This window comes from Oryzias melastigma, linkage group LG9, assembly GCF_002922805.2.
Source record: "Oryzias melastigma strain HK-1 linkage group LG9, ASM292280v2, whole genome shotgun sequence".
Lineage (NCBI taxonomy): Eukaryota > Metazoa > Chordata > Actinopteri > Beloniformes > Adrianichthyidae > Oryzias > Oryzias melastigma.
This window is the reverse complement of record NC_050520.1, coordinates 11,842,612-11,863,296: the sequence shown is the minus strand read 5'-3', so window position 1 is coordinate 11,863,296 and position 20,685 is coordinate 11,842,612. Positions and strand designations below refer to the sequence as shown.

The following is a 20,685-nucleotide window of genomic DNA, read 5'->3' as shown; positions in this document are numbered from 1 at the left end:
ATAAAACAATCATAAAAATACAACAAATCCACAAACCTGAAAATGTTTCCCCTGTAGTTATTAACTCATTTGTATTTCAGTTTTCACAACCTTTTTGTTTTATTCCTCTAATAAAACATCAATCGTCTTCTACTTTATTGCTTTTTCAGAGCAGCAGTCCGTGGAGCGGCCTGTCACGGTGCTCTGCTGCACTGAGAGGAAATGAGATGGAGCGCAGAGGGGCAGATGGAAACATGAACAGAAGAAAAAGGCTGAAGAAGATTGAAAGACTCATTTATTAAAAGAGGGAGACAGACGCGTGGAAGAACGAGGGATCTCCACCCTCCCTGCTGTTCAATGACTGTGTGGCTGTTTGCATGTGTGTTGTCACAAACATAGAATATCCGTTTGGCTCCCCCCGGTAGGATTATTGTATTTACAGCCATTCTCAGGAACCATTTGGCGGTTTAAGAACCACATCCATATCTGACTTTGTGTTATTTTTGTCCAATAAATGCCCTACAGCTCAGAGAATTACTCGGCCAATAAAACTGAGGAGCTTAAAGGTATAATTTCAAAAGTATATATGCCAGGAAAGACTGCCCTATAAAGCATTCACATCCACTCAAGTTAGCCCCACCCACACGATGTGAGTATCCCTGCCCACTGAGTTTAACAGGACAATTTGACAAATTCAATGAAATGGTGTGCTCACTGCCTGAACAAAGAAATCATTAAATCATTAAATCATTCAGTAAATCATTAAATAAATAAATGTTTCTTAAATAATTGAAAATTAAATTTTAATTAAATAGTGACACATTTAATGACACTTTTATTTATTTAATACCAATTTTAAATGATTAATGGTACATTTATTTAATAAATTCATATTAAAAATATTTATTTCATTTTGTCTCTTAGTTCATGCAAGTCCATGAAATATTTAAATATGCTTTTTAATGGGTATTTTAATATTTTAATTCTACATATATTTCAACATTTATTTATTGATTTTCACTTTTATTTATTTAATGCCTATTTTAAATAATTTAGGACACATTTATTTATTCATTTAATGATGTATATATACTGCTAACAAAGATTAAAGGAACACTTTTTTATTGGGCCTGGCATGAACTGAATTAAACCTGTCTGATAATTTTCTGGTTGGTTAAGCAGCTGAGGGCCTCATTCATCAATTTCAGTTGTATTGGTGTTCATGGAATTAACAACAGGTGCACTTCAGTGGCAACAGTTAGAAAACCCTCCAAACAGGACTGGTGTTACATGTGGAGGTCATTTCAAGTTTATCCTCTTGATCTTTTTTGGCTGGTTTTCCACTCGTGCTGATTTTGGCTTGATAATTATCTCTACTGGCAGTATGAGGAGATTCCTTAACCCTACAGAAGTTGAACAGGTTGTCCAACTTCTCCAGGATGGCACATCCACACGTGCTGCAGCAAGAAGGTTTAATGTGTCTCCCAGCACAATCTCCAGAACATGGAGGAGATTTCAGGAGACTGGTGGTTATTCTGGGAGAGCTGGACAGGGCCGTAGAAGGTCCTCAACCCCTCAGCAGGACCCATACCTGCTCCTTTGTGCAAGGCGGAACAGGCTGAGCACTGCTCGTGCCCTACAGAATGACCTCCAGAGGGCCACTGGTGTGAATGTCTCTACCCAAACAATCAGGAACAGACTTCATGAAGGTGGCCTGAGGGCCCCACGTCCTGTAGTGGGCCCTGTGCTCACTGCCCAGCACCGTGGAGCTCCACTGGCATTTGCTCAAGAACACCAGAATTGGCAAGTCCACCACTGGCGCCCTGTACTTTTCACAGACGAGAGCAGGTTCACCCTGAGCACCTGTGATAGACGTGAAAGAGTCTGGAGAAGACAAGGAGAACGTTATGCTGCCTGCAACGTGGTTCAACATGACAGGTTTGGTGGTGGGTCAGTGATGGTCTGGGGAGGCATATCCATGGAGGGACGCACAGACCTCTACTGCCTAGGAAATGGTGCTCTGACTGCCATAAGGTATCCAGATGAAATCCTTGAACCCATTGTCAGACCCTACGCTGGTGCAGTAGGTCCTGGTTTCCTCCTAATGCACGACAATGCCCGGCCTCACGTGTCAAGAGTATGCAGGCAGTACCTGGAGGATGAAGGAATTGAAACAATTGAATGGCCTTCACCATCCCCTGACTTAAACCCAATAGAACATCTCTGGGACATTATGTTTGGGTCCATTAGGCGCCGCCAGGTTGCTCCTCAGACTGTACAACAGCTCAGGGATGCCCTCACACAGATCTGGGAGGAAATGCCACAAGACACCATCCGTCGTCTCATTAGGAGCATGCCGCCACGTTGTCAAGCATACCAGCTGGTGGGGGCCACACAAGAATTTTGAGTTGCAGAAATTAAGTTTGGGGAAAAACTGGACTAGCCTGCCACATCTTCATTTCACTCTGATTTCATGGTGTCTACACAATTGAGCCTCTGTAGGCTGAAAACTTTTATTTCCATTAAAAGACTTGGCATCCTTTTGTTCCTAAGACACTGCCCTGTCGTTATTTGTATAGATATCCAACTTCATATTGAGATCTGATGGATCTAATGTGTTTCTTTAAAGTGCTCCTTTTTTGTGAGCACTATATTTCTTTCATTTAGGCTCTTTTAGTCCTCCATAGGGCCAAGTCTTGTGCTGAGAACAAAATAAAGTCCAGAAAACATTTGTGGCACCTGGACTCCCCCATGCTCTGAGCGTTTCAGTGTTTTTTTCTTTAGAAAGTTTTAAAATGACAAACAAAAACCCTAAAAACCAACAGTTTTACTCAGAAATCTGTCTGGCAGAGATCAGAGGAAAACTTTGCCCTGAGAAGGGAGTTTCATAAATTCAGGTGTGAACTGTCCTGTGATCGCTTCAATCTGGCCCTCTGTGATTGGATGAAAGTTTGATGAACTCCTCAGCTTCTGAGCCCTGTGTGCCTGTGCCTCCTGCGTCTGCTCCAGCTGAGACGCTGGCCTTTAACAATGACATGGAGCCAGCATGGGCCAGCTCGACAGCAACACTGACCTTTCACCTGTCCACTCACTGTAAAGCCATCGGACAGCTTCTGTAGAGAGGGCGGGAGAGCAAAGTGGGCGGGACGGTCAGCCTTTACCCGTCCTCTAAAGCTTTTGCCATGTTTCCTGTCTGTTAATGCACCATGGAATCTTCACATCTCATTTGTAAATCAAAACACTCAAAATGAATCAGTTAAGTAGCTAAGAAGCTCCAAAACTTCAGCACAACAATTTTTCTGTCTCAAAATGATCTTTTTTTGGGCCAAACAACAGAAGCATGAAGTTGGATTTTCCTGACGAATAGAAAACAGCCGTCATCCTCCTCAGAAGAGTGTCACTTTCCATCCACAGCTCTGACCCAGAGAAGCTTTTCAAGGACAGTTTTCTCCAGCCACTGTCATGTAAACGTTTTACTAGAAAGTATTTGGTAGTCAAGTTGAGCTATGCTAGTTAGTGCTCGTTTATGAACCACCTGAAGCGTTTTAGCTAAGGTGACTCTTCAAACTTTGCTTTATAATTTGTGAAACATCAGAGAGAGTTACCCCCCTCCCATACCTAAGAATATTGGTATGATTCTAGAACATGAATGCACCTGTATGTGGCTCTGGTCGTCCCACAGACGCTGTTTCTCTGCAGCTCAGTCCAGTCTTCAGCCTGTGAGCTGTTCAGAATTCATGAACCTTCGGTTCTTCCTCACTGTTTGCAGCAGCATTCTGGGATTCAGCTTTTGCTAAGGCACATTTGCCATCAGCCTTTTAATCCTCACAGGGACTGAAAAAAATCAATTCATTAATATCAAATTCATCTTCTGCTCCTTAACCTCTGAGCTCCAGTGTTTTTAGCTTTCTTTAGTTCATATCTCTAGTTATGTGTTTGGTGTTTTTCATCCCCCCAAATATTAAGAGCAATGGCTTTTGTTCTTTTTTCTCAAAAAGTGGATTGTTCTTTCTGCTCTACATCTGTAGATGACAACCTGTTATAGCATGAAAACACATGCTGCTTCTGCTCATAGTTAAATATCTTTAATGTTTCGTGTAGTTAAAATCCCTTTATCTCAGTTTTAGTTAAAAACAGTCCAACGCCTAAACAGCTTTAAAACAAAGCTGCTGCTTGAAGACTGAGGGCTATCCTCAAATGCTCTTTCACGTCACCATGGCAACAAAGAAGTATCAGATGGGGAGTGAGGACCCAACTACTGTAGTCTGAATATGCAGAGACCGGCGCGAGGAAGAGAAGCTGGTCGTGTCACTGTGGATGAAGAGAGTACGGCTGTGTGCTTGTTGGGGCTCTAGAAGTCTTCCTGGTACACTGTAAAAAGTGAATCCTTGGATTTATCAACAAAAGTTCTATAAGTTATATGTTACATTTGAAAATATTAGTTTTTATCAACTTAAGCTTCTGAGTTGAGAAAACCACAAACCTAAAATTGTAATTTGATGAAAACTAAATATTTTAAATGTGACAAATTACAGAACTTTTATTAGTTGGTCCAATGTTTCACATTTTACAGTGTAACTTCAAGGATCATTTTCTGTAGATTGCTGTAGATTTGTTGAAGACTGAAGATCAGAAAGTTGTTAAAAGCTGAAAGTGGGGTACGATCCTGGAAATCATTCTCAATGTGGGAAGTCCTTCTTTTCTGAGAAAAATTCCTGTTAGAGCACAGACCTGTCCTACTTCTCCATCCATCCAGAACATGCACGACTGACAAAAGTTGATTTAGCACAGATAACTCAAATGGACATGAAAGCCTTAAGACTTGAGCTCACCCTGACAGGACACCCAGCACCAGGTTCAGCATGAAGAAGGAACCGATGATGATGAGGGGGATGAAGTACAGCCAGTTCCAGGTGTTCCCTGAGGCGTCGTTAGCCTGCACACAAACAGCGAAACCACAGCTGATGCACAGAAAGGTGAAAAATCACTGAGAAAAACTAACAGTTCAGTTAGATTGACGGATGGTGTTGGGCTGGTTTGACTGTGTGTGCATCATCCTCTGACTGTCTTTTACACACGTCGGATCCGGCCCTCCAGATCATTTTATTTTATTGTTATTAATGACCCGATGTTATCTTGTGCTCATTTATAACTTGCATAATTTTGACAAATTATATGTTTATGGAGAGTAAAATATTGACAGTTATTTAAGGTTTAAGTTGATTTATTCTGGAATAATATTCCTGCCTTTTTATTTTTCATAATTATGTTAAAAAGTTAAAGTTTTAAAAATTGGCATTCTGGTAGCTTTTTGGACCATTTTAGCATTTACTGAGATCTTTTTAGTCCATTTTGGAGTTTTGCTAATATTTCAGGTTCATGCTAGCTGTTTCTGCTAATTTAGGCTTTTTTCAATTTTTAGGATATTTTGAAGTTTTTCTATTTTTTCAAGGTACATGCTAGATGTTTTGGCTAAACTTAGTTTTTTGTGGCTAATTTAGCATTTAGCTAATATTTCAGCTGGCTATCAGTTTAAACATTTTTATCCATCAATTTCAGCATCTTTAGCAGCCAAATTCAGCTTACAGCATTCACACTAGCATTATCACAGGCAATGCTATATATCTAGTTCATAATTAGGTTAAAAATTACTGTTTTGAAGTTTAAAAAATGTAGTTTTAGATCCTGTTCGGCCCACGACCTAACGTGTGTTTTGGATTTTGGCCCCTTGTGGGATTGAGTTTGATACTCCTGGTCTATTAGAACTGCACACAGTTAGATAGACAACCCCTATTGGTCAGAATAACCATTTTTGTTCTGGTACTTCTTATATGTTCTTGCTAAACCTACAATAATTTATTTCTTGTGACATATTTTCTTTATCACAAGTTACTCAAATTATAAACTGTCAAATCTCGGTAAAAGCTTGTAGAGCCTGCTGGCCTCTCCTCCAATGTTCAAAACGTTTAATGACAGATTCTCTTGAGCCCGCTTTCAGTGGAAGGAGTGTGGCTTTCCAACAAGCTCACTCCTGATTAGCGAGGTGCTTACCATAGAAATGATGGCGCAGACCGACCAATCACTGCTCACTAACATCGTCTGGTTCCAAAATAGCAAAGCCTGTACCGTGGAAAAATGGTGACTGAACTGATCTCATTTCGTTGGAACCAGAGGTAAGGCATTTCCTATGAATGACATCAAAGGGTTTGTCCATCTCTATATACTGTCAGTGGTATCCTGTAATCTCTTTGTTATCTACAATGCTTTATTATTTCTGTTGTCATGACAAACTTCCTAGTGGGAATATGACCTATGAACTCCAAAGTATTATATAGAATATTAAGTAGAATATTAAATTCTACTGTGATTTTCTTAACCGTTTAACACCTGAAGTGTCACCGGTGACGCTTAAACACAAAATCTTTAACACACTGTAACTTTTTGACACGATCAACATAACTGTAGTGGACTCTGAAGGAGAAAATGGTTGAAAGTTACAGTAAATCAAAGAACAAACACTGGAGCTCCGGTGTTAAAGAGTTCATTCAGAAGTAAGAACTGCTGTTCTTCTGACATTTTGTGTAAAAACCTCTTCTTCTGGTTGCACCTCACTTGTGTTTGTTTAAACACAGAAAGCTAAGTGGAGGCAGTAATAGAGGAAACTGTCATGTGATCTTTGTCCAGCTGTTGCCAGAGAGCTGAATATTTTTGCATCCGCTGTACAGGAAAGGCGGAGTCATCTGCCGTAATGTAACTTTGAGCTGGAAGTGGTTGCAAAGAGCCGGCTGTATCGGTGCATTAGCTGGTGTGAGGGTGAAGCTGCTCAGCTCTTAGTGGACGGGGGGGGGGGCAACAAAACAACAAAAAAGCCATTAGGAGCCTGTCAATGTGTTATCCACACGATAAGCACCAGTTCAGCAGAACACCACACCCTCACTGCAGGAGAAATCAGAGAGGCTGAGTCTTTTACACTGGTGTAGAGTACGTGTAAGCAAGAGAAAACAGCCAGAGGCACAGGTTGTAGCTGCACAACACAAAGATGGTACACAGTTCTGACTTTTATAGTGCACCTCATTTCAATCATGGCTTTCAACCACTTTTACGTCCGGATTAAAAACCTACGCAGAGGAGTCAGATGATGCAGGGTAAACAACTTTGCCTCTAAATCTGAGAGGGCCTTTCCTACCAAAATGGACAAAATAAACAACTTTTTAAAAATGGGTAAAATGTATGACTGTTACTTAATAACAAAAACAGACTTTTGAGCAGGAGTGTCAAACTCAGTCGCACAAGGGGCCAAAATCCAAAACACACCTTAGGTCACGGGAGCGAACAGGATCAACATTTATTAAACACGGTAAAACTACATTTTTAAAACTTTAAAACTGTAACTTTTTAACATAATAATGAACTAGATATATAGCATTACCTGTGATAATGCTACTGTGAAAGCTGTAAGATGAATTTGATGCTGAAGTTGATAGCTGAAAACACTGAAGCTGATAGCCAGCTAAAATATTAGCTAAATGCCAAATTAGCCACAAAAAAAACTTTAAAAAAAACAGATAGCATGTTGCTGAAAAAGATATTAGCCAAACTCCAAAACAGCCTTGAAAACTAAATAAAAGCCTAAATTAGTCAAAACAGTTAGCATGTAGCTGAAATATTAGCTAAACTGCAAAATAGCCTAAAAAATCTTAGTAAATGCCAAAATAGCTAGCAGAATGCTAATTTATAAAACTTTAAAACTGCAACTTTTTAACATAATTATAAATAATACAAAGGCAGTAATATTATTCCAGAATAAATCAACTTAAACCTTAAATACCTTTCAACATTTTCTGTGTTTTATCATCTGCTTTCTACTCCAAACCAGGATAGGGGATTGTGACACACTGTACTTAGCAGATAAGGAATGATGCTGTTAAAACTGAAGACAATCCTCCAACGGTTGATCAGATTATTACCCTAATGAATTCAACTTTGTTTTTCTGTTTGAATGTTGTAACCTCCTTCTTGTGTTTTCAAATAAAAGGAGCAAGGTGACAAGCAGTCCTCTGAGAAAAAGGATGATGTCATCATTCCCATCGTACTTGTTTCTCCCTTATGCAGAAGTAACTCTGCTTGTTGGTGTGGTCATTTACTGAGTTCTTGTCTCTGGTGTTAAGGTGAATTTACCTGACTGTTTTAAATTTTGTATGTTTATTTGAGGATAAAAACAATCCCTTCTGCTGAGGGCAGATGAAACTCCATCCCTTTTTGAACCCTCAAACTCATGGTCGGGATGAGGGTTCCTGAAGCCTTTCCCAGCCACGGTTGTGTCCAGGTGGGGTTCACAGTCGGTCCATCGCAGAGCCACACAGAGACACCGCTGAGGGACAATTTGGAGGCAGCAGTTTACCTATGAAACATGTGTTTGGACTCTGGGAGGAAACCCACACATACACCAGGGAGCACAAACTCCACACAAACATGAACTAACATGTTCTATTTTTAACCATTTACATGCTTGAAAAAAATCTAATCTAAAACATAAATATATATATATATATCTCAAATGTGTACTTGATAAGTTATAAGAATATTGATTCTATTTGATAATAATAATAATGTGTTCTAAAAACAAAGATCACATCTGTTTTCATTTTTAGCCGAAAGATCAAATGTTTAGTATTTTTCTAAAACACTCGACCATTAAACGTAGTATTCTCATACAGAACACACACATAAGGGGCGTCTATGGTGCATTGGTAGGGTGGTCGACCGGTCGACCTCTGATCAGAAGAATGCAGGTTCGATTCCCACCTTGCCCGCCCATGTGTCCTTGGGCAAGACACTGAACCCCACATGACCTCTGGTGGGAGGTTGGCTCCAGTGTTCTGCAGCGGAGCCACCGTCAGTGTATGAATGTGTGTGAATGTAGAGCACTTTGGGTCTTCAAGGAAGGTAGAAAAACAGAGTGCAAGGGTACACCATTTGAACATGCGCTCTAGATTCAAAGAATGTACCAATATTTTAAATGTTTTGGTTTTCTTGAATGGAACTATGAAAACATTCAAAAGATCGAAATAAAAAAAATCTGACTTGAATTATTTAAAGTTGTTTTCAAATAAGAAATACCCGTAAATGGAATAAAGGGAAGAAAAGCACATCCCCACCCCCCTTTTATTATGAAATTTTCAGTTTCCATCAACCAAGCCTTCCAATATATATAATATTATATTTTATCAATATTATGTCCTTTTTAGACCTTAAAACGATTAAAGTTGGTAAACGCTACATGTATTGTATGTTGTCATTAGTGTACAAAAATAGTAAAGTTGCATTACCTGTGATAATGTTAGTGTGAATGCTTTTAGTCGCTGAAGATGCTGAAGCTTCTTGCTGAAAATGGTGACGCAATTTACTTTAACTGCTAAAGGGATTTGCTGAAAATTAAAAAAAACTATTTGCAAAATGTTAAATTTGCTGAAAGACTGGATATTTTGTTTAAAAAATTTATGGAACAGTGCTAAAATTGACCCAAATTACAGAAAAAAGTGTGGTAAAATTGTACAAAAATCCCCAATACATGTCTATATTGCAAAACATTTAGTGTGTTGCTTAAATAGAAACTAAACTCCAAATTAGCCCAAAATGTTGCTTGCATGTTGCTAAAATATCAGCTAAACTAAAAAAAATCCAAACTAAATTAGTCAAAAATGTTAGCCTGTTGCTAACATATAAAAGTTTTTAAAATAATTACTCTAAAAGATGAAAACATAGCTCATGAATATATTTAAAGGTTTGTTGCTAATCTACTTAACATTTAGAAATGTAAAGACTTTTTAATTCATTTCCTATGGGACATATTGTGCTCAATATTTCAAAACTATATATTTATTAATACCAGCAGTAATGTCCTGAACAAGATGAACGTTTTGATACAAAGATTGTTGAAATTGTTGAAAGTGTGATTGAGTTTATACGTGCTGAAAAATGTACAAAAAGGAGCAGAAGAATCACTGTAGTGTGAATGCTTACTAAGCAATCACACAATTACCATCAAAATCCAAATCTGCTTAAGTCTCCTCAGAATCTGTTTTCACCTCACAGTCTTCCATGTGTGATTCTGAGGAGCTGCTTGGTTCTGATGCTGACTGCTGCTGCACCAGTCGACTCTGAAGTGTGTGTGTGTATTTCTGCTGTATGTCTGATCCTGTTCTGGAACATCATTTCGGATGTCAGTGACAGCTTGAACATGACAATAAATCAACCATGAATTCTTTTCACAGATCCAACTTTAGATCACAGCATTGCAGTGGAAACTGCTTTGATGCAGAATCTGCTAAAGTGATTCATCAAATGTTTTCAATATCGTCACACATCTCTGATGAATAATAAAATAAACATAACAAAGACAAACACAAGAAGAATTGCATTTTTTAGCAAAACATTTTGCTTTTACAAACAAATCAATTTAAATCCCTTTGGTAAAAATAGGAGTCTGAGGTTCTACGTATGAAATCGTTGTGGAGCTGAATATTTCTGAGTCACAGAATGAACATCAAGAGATTTTCATCACATCATTGATCCAATCATTTGAGATGGGCTCATTTACAAAATGTGTCTCTTTTCTTTAACAATCAACAAATATTGGTCTTTTGTGGGACTATATACAGGAAATCCCAACAAGACTTAAACAAATGTTTTCAAAAGCTCTCTGTAGCACTCTGTAAGGCTCTTTGATCACACTGCATTGTCTCAGACAGCATCACCATCAAGCATCTCGTGCTTTTCCAACTAAATTCCCTCCCGGCAATTAGTGCATTTCCCAAAATTTCTTAGGAATAATAATCTTGCTGCATGAGACCCCACCCCCCATGCATATCAAGTCCACAAGCTCACTGTCAGATTAAAAGAACACAGTCCAACCGATGAGGTGAAAGGGCCTGCAGGCAGAGCAGTGAAGGTAAAGGAGAGCAGCGGAGCAGATGGATGCAGCGCTTTTTAACAAACACCTCAACCAAACATGTGAGGTTCTGTGAAGATAACTCACCTGAGATCCCAGCTGACATGTGACATCAGCTGAGGGGTTGCTAGGATACCAACCCAACATCCTGATGGCTTCCAGGCCATCCCTGGAGATTCCAGCCACACCCGTGTCTGCCTCACTGCCATCCGCCCACAGTCTGTCAGATTACTTTGCTTTAATCTGAAATGCCTTTTTCTCCAAATAATGAAGCTGTGCATGAACCCAAACATGGGACATGGACTACATGGGACAATTTAAAAATGTTTAAGGAAAACTTGATTGGAGCTCAGCTTTTACTGCTGGTGTGGCTTGAAATGTTAACCCCAGACTACAGTGACGGTTCTTAATAACTTCCCACAGAGGAGACCCTCCCTCTCTGTAAGAAACATCTTTTAATTGTGTAAAATTACCCTTACTCTTTGTGCAGAACCAGCTTGCAGGAATCAGAAATAATAAGTTCTTCCTGTAAACGCTGGGTGAACAGCTGAGAGGATGTAGGCGTGGCTTCACAAGAAGCTGACAGCCTGAGCTTACCGCCCATCCCATCAGCCTTGGGTTACAACACAGCCTGGCAGTGACGGACAGCCGCTCACATGAAGAAGATGCAGCTTTATCCCAGATCAAAATGAGAGAGCTGTCACTCCTCTCCGGGCATTACTATCAGAGAATCCCATCAACAGGATTCAGTGCAAGCAGCACGACTGGCTCAGGAAGACAGCCTTACTGTCTGATGATGAGCCAAAAGGCAGGAGTAGAAGCTGGGGAGTGGATGGATGAAAGGGGGATCTCAACCCAGAGGCTCCCGAACCATCTCTACATCACATCAGCCCAGCAGAAATTATTCATCATTGAAAGCATTACAGCATCCGGCACCAAGCATGGCAAGGTCCCCAGATTCAGTAAAGATGATGATGATGGAAGAACTACAAAGTGGAGCTGGGTCGGATGATCAATATGCAAACACAGAAGACATCAAAAGCAAAATGATCCACTCAATGAGCGCTGCCTGTGCCTTCTTTAGTTTTACTGCCTATAATAAAATGCAGGCTGTGACAGAAATAAACTGGTTTACGATCAGAAATACGGCGAGCTGGCAGCACCAGGAAAGCAACTTCCGTCTGGTTTCTTTTTCCTCTCGGAATCTGTTTTTCCTTACTGGGAAGGAGGGTCTAAGGCACATGTGTCAAACTCAAGGCCCGGGGGCCTGATCCGGCCCTCCAGGTCATTCTATCCGGCCCTCCAGATCATTTAAATTTTATTGTTATTAACACGCTAGGTGTTCAGGATAAATTAGGCTTTTTTCATGTTTTTTAGGATATTTTAGGATAGTTTAGTTATTTTTCACCTAAATGCTAGCTTTTTTGTGCAACCTAAGTTGTGTTTGATTTTTCAGGCTAATTTGGCATTTAGCTACTATTTTACCCTGCTATCAGCTTCAGCATTTTCAGCTATCAACTTAAGTGATTTAACTATCAATTTCAGCATCTTCAGCAGTCAAATTCCTCTTACAGCATTCACAGGTAATGCCATATATCTAGTTCATAATTATATTAAAAATGTACGATTTTAAAGTTTTAAAAATTTAGTTTTAGAGTGTTCAGTAAATATTGTTCCTGTTCGGCCCACGACCTACGGTGTGTTTTGGATTTTGGCTCCTCGTGTGATTGAGTTTGAGACTGAACTAAGGGCATTCCTGCCCTTAGTTCAGTCTCTTTAGTTTAGTTTAGTAACCAGCTATTGTTTATAATTTATGACTGACTTTAAGCTGTTGTACAATTACCTGTGTGAAGCCCATTGAAACAAATGTATTGTGATATTGGGCTATATAAATATATAGTGATGCTCAAATCGAACTCAACACTCAAACTGCGCCACAGTAGCTCTGATCATGTGTGTACATTGATCTAAATCTGAAACTGGACGCATCTACCACACAAATCACATTTAGTGTGAACACACTTTAGATTTAGAAATCAAAGATAATGATCCTTAGAGCCTTTTTTGGGTTTTCCAATTCCCATGACAGGATCAGTTTCCTCTAGTTATGAGACGAAAGATTTGAAATGGGTGTGATGCTTGATAATTGTAAGGATTGATTTTATTGGGTTAAGTTAGGGTTACAATAAAGTCCCATTTCAATTATATTTGCATCATTACAAAATTGTTCCCAGTGGTATTTTAATCAATTATACCGTTTTTTTGCATTCTGATTGGGCGGTCAAAGCTCAAACCACTAAGAGCTGGCTAACTTCTCATTTTGGGAAGCAGAGATACTTGCTTGGTGTTTGAATTACCTGCAATGAACAATGGAAGAAAGGTCATACGTTGATTTAGACATTGCAGACTATATTGCTGAATGCTTGTCATTTACCACTGATAGACAAGATGTTTGAAGCCACATTAGATTGGGACATGTCTTTGTCTAACCCAGAGATCTACAACCTGCAGCTCCAGATGCATGTGACCCCTGGTCTAACCAAAGCACCAACCAGACCTCATAGCACTGCCAAACACATAGCTCATTCAGTCCATGTGTTTCGTGGATTAGAAGAAGGTGTTCACATGTTCTTGGTGCATGTTGGACTCAAGCCCTTTATCACCGGTTCTGTTCATAGTCTTTATGGACAGAATTTCTAGGCACAGCCAGGGGCCGGAGGGAATCTGGTTTGGAGACCACAGGATTTCCTCTCTGCTCTTTGCAGATGATGTTGTTCTGTTGGCTCCATCGAGCCAGGACCTCCAGCATGTATTGGAGCAGTTTACAGCCGAGTGTGAAGCGGCTGGGATGAGGGTCAGCACCGCTAAGTCTGAGGCCATGGTTCTGGACCACAGAAAGGTAGTTTGTCCTCTCTCGGTGGGTGGAGTGCTCCTGCCTCAGGTAGAGGAGTTTAAATATCTTGGGGTCTTGTTCACGAGTGAGGGAAGATCAGAGCACGAGATCAACAGGCGGATTGGACCGCTGTCCGCTGTTATGCGGTCGCTGAACTGATCTGTGGTGGTGAAGAGAGAGCTGAGCCAGAAACCAAATCTTTCAATTTACCGGTCAAACATTGTTCCAGTACTCTCCTATGGTCATGAGCTCTGAGGCCAGACTGAAAAAAATGATACATTTTGCACATCTCAATGGCCATGCTTTTCTCTAGATCACCTCTGCGCGTACAACCACTGGACAAAATCTGCAAGTGTCACCTCCCCTTGTGTAGCGCCAAGACGCTGGCAGTACACATCCAGATTGATCAATAAGGTCCTTGAGAAGAGAGACTTTATCTAGAACCAGTTAGATTACATTTTTGAACATCGTGAGGACTTTGATGAGGACCTAGTGCATTGTGCTGATGGCTTCAGGGCACGACTGGATAATTCATAATTTAGTTTTATACTGCAATTAATTCAGCTGCATTTTTTTATATTCAGCCGTGTTCTTTTTAATGCTTCAGGACAAAAAGACAGATTTACACTTTTGTCTGGCAAAGGTAAAGGAGTTTTATGACAATCTCGAGTCACAACAATGCCTGTATAACATCTATGCAGTCACTGAACGCACCACAGGCACTCCAACCGCATGAGTGGTCTAGCGCGCAGTAATCGCTCCCACTACTGGCAGCTTCCCAGCAGGATTCTGGACAATATCATTTGCCAGACAAAAAACAAGTTTCAATCCCATGAAAAACTAGTGTTAATCAACTATGTGAAAGAGATGTGCTGCACTGCATGAGGCAGTGGTGGTCACACCAGATACTGACTGGTCTTCTGAGTCAGACTCCCCCAAAAAACAAAATGGTATATTTCAGAGTGCCCTTTTATGGTGGCCAGCCTAAGGCACACCTGTGCAATAACCATGCTGTCCAATCAACATCTTGATACGGCACACCAGTGAGGTGGGCTGGATTATCACATCAAAGGGGAAGTGCTCACTATCACAGATTCAGACAGATTTGATAACAATGTTTGGGACACACTGATTTTTTTTTTGTGTTTGAAGAAAACGGTTCAGATCTTTGAGTTCATGTTAGGACAAATGGGAGCAAAAACAAAAGTGTTGCCTTTTGTTCAGTGTAGTTAACTGTTATTAATGAGGACGACTTTGGCAGAGGAAACTGAAGGTCAAAGACCATCACTGCTTATTTCTTCCTTGTCTTTCTTTTTATTTTTATTTTAATAATCACACCCTGACTATTTCTCTTGATTGTTTCTCTTAATCTTTCATGTAAAGCACTTTGAATTGTCTCTATATACACTATAATATGTATACAATACACAATATACAAATAAACTTGCCTTGCTTACCAAAGTAATTAGCTTACAGGTTTACATTTGCAGCAGGCAGAGGCTCCATTTTCCTTCAGTTTTACTGGAGGTTGCACATCAGTTGGAGTTATTTCCTGTGTTTCCTTTCATTCACAAGTGTTTGCCATCATTTGAGCTCTGGTGAGACCATCCATCCCTCTACTTTAACAGAGTTTATGCTGCTGGGGTTGCCATGGTGATGTTATGTGAGAAGCATAATGATGAGTAATTTTATCCCAAAGGGTATTAACCAGCTTTAGAGTCTTCCTGCTGTGTCGTTCTGGTCTGTGGGGGATCAGGCCTGAAATATCTCAAGTGTCTTTAGTTTTTGGGAGTGACTATTCACGTGTAATTAGGGTGGGGTTATGGTTAGGGTTAAAATACATGCAAGCAATGCATCATTCTGCGTGTTGGTCACAAATATTAGGTGTGGCCAATATGAATTTCCGTCTGTTTTAGTGCTTGGTTGCAGATCAAAATTTAACAGTAATGTTAGCCTTAATTTTTATGGTCTGATTGTTTTAGTCATTTTTCCCCACTAAAGTAGAATCTTTTAAACTGTTGCCATGAAGTAAATGATGTATGGACATGTAAAGACCAGAACCATCCCTTTTACTGAACAGAACGAGCAGAGATCCAGCCTGTCGTGTTACCCGCTGATGGTACCAAGGATCCTAACAGAAAGACTCACGTCGTAGAGGATGTCCACCCATCCTTCCATGGTGATGCACTGAAAAACAGTGAGAATGGCGAAGAGGATGTTGTCAAAGTTCGTGATCCCAAAGTTAGGTCCGATCCAGTACTCCCTGCAGACGGTGCCATTGCCGCAGGTACGCGCAGGAGGCTCCAGGCCACATGGGAAATCTGCTGCCTGTTCGCCTACAAGCACAAACACACCGTCAGCTGTAGAGAAACACCAACGTACAGCAGAAGATTCAAACATGCCGTTCTCCTTAGAAACCTCAACTTTCAGGCCTCCTTCCTATAGGAGTTAGGAAAAATGGGTGGAGTAAAGTGGCTGACTCCACCCCCTGAAACAGTTGCGGGAAGAGGTGTATGCATAAAAATATAACTCGTAGTTAATCAGAAAGTGTTTGGACAGCTTCACCTGCACCTTAACCAAACCATGTCAGAAGTCTGAACAGAGTATGAGAGCTGATGTCTCCACCCACCGCAGAAACTCACAAAGCTGCACCATGAAAAGCTGCATGAAACCAAGCGGTAAGATAACTGTCAGCGTAAAGATACAATTTTGCACAAATTATTAAGTGTACATTTTTGCAAAAAATATGAATATAGAATTTAGTTTGACATGTTTGACAAGTGCACCCGTGGATCGTTTCAGACTTAAAGTGGTGTAAAGAATTGTTCATGTAAACAGTTGTACATCTGCGTTTCAGGCTTCCACGTTCAAAACTCTCCAGTTCACTCATTACTACTCAAGTTTTGAAGTCTGTCCTCGGGCTCTATGTATGGATCATGCATTTATTGATCACGCTCTGGAAGTGAAACCAGCTGGAATATGGGCTCCTAAAACACAAAACAGCTGAACTTTGTGGCATCCTTTCTAAACATTATTGCCAACCATTGTAGTGGAGACTGGGGTTGGTTGAAACAATGTTTTCATTTCATGGGGCAGAGTAAATTTTCATGTTTGTGTAGTTTTTGTGTTGAGAGCTTGTGGATTATTAGTAAATACAGAAAGAACAGCTCTACTTGATAAAGCATGTACAACTTTGTTGGTTGTTTCTGAAGCACAGTCGTTTACTTTGTACATTTTTACATAGGGTTTATTTAATTTGTTTGTTTTGAATCTACGTGTCATCCCAGGACAGTCGGTGGAGATATCCCATCAAGAGGGTTAACCATCACTAACATCATTAACATCATTAACATTAACATCACCTACCATTGAGGCACACAGAAGGTAAAAAAAACACTAACTTTTGTCTTATTGTGTTCCTTTTCCTTTTCTTTGTTCTCATTTTCCCTTACAAGTCGGCCATCCGTCCGACTGTCAACTACTGAAGGCTCTCCCCGTTCCTGAGTGAGATTTTGCTGGTTCCCTTCAGCTCACCTGTGTCTGTCCTAAAGCAGGCGCGGTGGAATTTGCCCATGTAGAAGTCGAGGCCGATGATAGCAAACATGAGGATGGCAAAGAAGAGCAGCAAGCCGATCTGCAGCAGAGGTACCATAGCTTTCATGATGGACTTTAGGACAACCTGTAGACCTGAAGGGAAAAGAATGAGAGGGTGAAGAGACAGGACGCTGCAAATTACACATGGAGGAAGTCATGGGTTAGCCTCTCGATTGATTAATGCAAGTTCTTCCAAACCTTTGGGTTGAGATTTAGGAAAAAGGAATCTATAAATGTTTTAGGGGGAAATGTGTGACATTTGATGTTTAGATTATTTTTAGAAAATGTTTAACTATTTTTAATAAAGGACTGCAGCAGTGTTCTGTGCATTGGCTTTGGACATGCGCAGCAAACATCTCTCAGATTTTGTGGCTCATGAATCCAGACGTCGTTGAGTTTGAGTGGCTTATTCAGGTCAAAAAGATTCTCCGCCGTTTCTGGCTAAATGAAGAAGCTCCTCATGACAGTGCTGACACAGTATAAATTGTGACTGTATTTGTCTGCAGCTTCTCCCATTAAATCATGGAAGGGAATCTAATTGTCTCTGTGTTCGCGTTGTAAAAACAATCCACTGCTGTAACACACTACAATACTAGTATTGTAACATTCTTGGAAATATGTGGTTTTTGTTTCTCTTTTTGCACCATTTCCCCAGTTAAAAACTCTGACCTGAAGACTTTTCCACTGGTTTTATACAGCCTTTTTGGAGCACAAAGCTGGTTCTGGATGTTTTGTGAGAACTTACTTGGGATGCCGGAGACCAGTTTGAGGGGCCGCAGGACTCTCACTGCCCTTAGTGTTCTCAGGTCGAAGTCTGCCCCCACAGTGGCCAGGATCCTGCACACACAAGATCAGTTTAAACTCACATGCATCTTCATGCTTCTACCACATCTTCCAAAAACGCATCAGCAGAAACAATCACAGCAACAAACCACACAGGAAATGTTGGTGGTGCAGTGGATCAGGAGACCTTTGAACACCAAGCAGCTTCTGGAACACGTGTTAAAGTCAAGGCCCGGGGGCCGGATCTGGTAGTCCAAGTAATTTTATTTTATTGTTATTAATGGCCCGATGTTATGTTGCCGTGTCTCCTGATGAACCTACTGCAACAAGCAAACTTTTAAAAAGACCTGATGGCAGCAAAAAAATTTAAAGCTTAACAAAGACAAAACAGAGATAATGATCATTGGTCCGGAAGCAGACAGAGAGAGAGCCAGACTGAAATGTCAAAACTTTGGCATGGATGTGACAAGCTCAGCAAAAAACCTTGGAGTAGTCTTTGATGCTGATCTCAATTTTAAGATGCATATTTTAATGTAACAAAGACTGCATTCTTTCATTTAAAAAATATTGCCAAGGTTCAGGTCCTTTGTGTTTACTAGATCTCCTTAGTCCATATGAACCACCAAGAGCTCTCAGATTCTCAGGCTCTACGACATTAATCATCCCTAGAACTCGGACCAAGACTCATGGCGAGGCTTCTTTTCAGTGTCTTGGTCCTCGCCTGTGGAATAGCCTGTCTGAGGATCTGAGAGCCTGTAAAACTGTGGAGATCTTTATAAAAAAATTAAAAACGCAGCTTTTTAGTAAAGCTTTTAATGATTTCACTTTAAACCTTCTAGAGTTTAGATTGTTTTAATATTTAGTCTTGGTTTTAACCTATGATTAATTGATGTTTTCATTTTATTTGTTTCTACATAATGTTGTTCTTGTCCTAATGGGGTGGATATTCTGATTTCTGTCTTGTGGTTCTTTGCTGAAATATGTTTTTCTTTTTAATTTGTTTTTAACTTGTAAAGCACTTTGGGCTGTACAGAAGTACATGAAAAGCGCTCAACAAATAGTTTAATTGATTGATTGATTGATTAACTTGAGCTCATTTCTAACTTTTATAATTTTGACAAAATATGTTTTTATGGAGAGTAAAATATTGAAAGTTATTTAAGGTTTAACTTGATTTATTCTGGAATAATATTCCTGCTTTTTTATTATTCGGAATTATGTAAAAAAGTTTTAAAGTTTTAAAAATTGGCATTCAGCTAGCTTCTTGGACTATCTTGGCATTCAATAATAATAATAATAATGTTGCAGGCTTTCTTCATCACCAGGGTCAGCATGGAGATCCAAGCTTTTTGTGAAACATTTTCTTCAGAACAGCAGAACAGCAGCAGAAATAGACAAAACCTGACACACCCACAGCTCTGCTGCTCGTCTCACTGCAGATGTGAGGATAGTGGGCGTGCAGATCTCATCCAACCCTCGCCGCTGTGGGACCACGACTTCTACGGCAGTTTCAGCTGCAGTCTGGATGCAGCGCTGAGTGCATCAGAACAGATGGATCAGCACCCAACCGTCCGAACCTTCTTCAGGTTACCCAGCCAGCAAGTCCAAGTGGCCCCATACAGTTTTAAAGTGGGCAGAAAATGTAGACCACAAATGTGGGTTTGTCTGCAGTTTCCGTGGTAGTTCCTCCTGTGTTTGCCCACATTGACTTAAGTGGACTCAGTGGGCTATCTTGCTACACGCCAGCTACCCGGTGGACAGTAGAGCTCGCTAGCTCACTAGAGCAGAGCTCGCTACCTCAATACACCGGAGCTCTCTAGCTCGAAACAGAGCAGCTCACTAGCATGCTACAGCAGGGTTTGCTTGTATTTTACAGAGGAGCTTTCAAGCTTGATACACCGGAGCTCGCTAGAATAATGGAGCAGAGCTCGCTAGAATGCTACAGAGTAGCTCACTAGCATGCTACAGCGGAGTTTGCTTGTATTTTACCAGTGGTGGGCCGTCAGGGCCTGCAAGGCCTTCTCTGCTGGCCTAAAAATATCTGAATCACAGACTGATATTAATTATTATTTATTTCCGTGAATACGTATTCTATAATTCCAAATGCTCTGTCTTCGTCCTTTCATTGCTGTCTCCCTGGTTGCGCTGCTTTCAGACGTGTATTTTCCTATTTATCATCATCATCATCTTTATTTATAAAGCGCTTTAACACAATTTTAAAATTGAAACAAAGCGCTGAACATTAAAAACTAAAAAGCGTAATAAAACAAATGTAATAAAATAAGTGAATAAATATAAAAGCAACATAATAAAAGGTAAGAACACGATAAAAGAACACACAGAAGGTAAAAAAACATACAATAAAATTTGAAAGTAAAATCAGAGCAACATCTTATTCGTGAATAAAAGCCTGGCTATAAAAATGAGTCTTCAGTCTAGTTTTAAAAATGGACAGGGAAGTGGCTTGTCTAATATTTAGTGGCAA

At 40.1% G+C, this 20,685-nt stretch overlaps 1 protein-coding gene across 20 annotated transcripts in view; it reads right to left on the bottom strand.

Moving 5' to 3' along the window:
- cacna1ba (calcium channel, voltage-dependent, N type, alpha 1B subunit, a) overlaps positions 1-20,685 on the bottom strand; it is a 124,850-nt gene that overhangs the window by 71,401 nt on the left and 32,764 nt on the right. For all 20 annotated transcript variants that reach the window (XR_002917588.2, XR_004948425.1, XM_036213494.1 and 17 more), the window contains exons 4-7: positions 18,163-18,254; positions 17,358-17,510; positions 15,972-16,159; positions 4,812-4,915 (exon numbers count right to left, since the gene is read on the bottom strand). Coding sequence is in view for 18 of the 20 variants with exons in the window: in XM_036213494.1 (XP_036069387.1) it covers positions 4,812-4,915; positions 15,972-16,159; positions 17,358-17,510; positions 18,163-18,254 (537 nt within the window). In the remaining 2 variants the exon portion in view is untranslated. The remainder of the gene's footprint in view (positions 1-4,811; positions 4,916-15,971; positions 16,160-17,357; positions 17,511-18,162; positions 18,255-20,685) is intronic.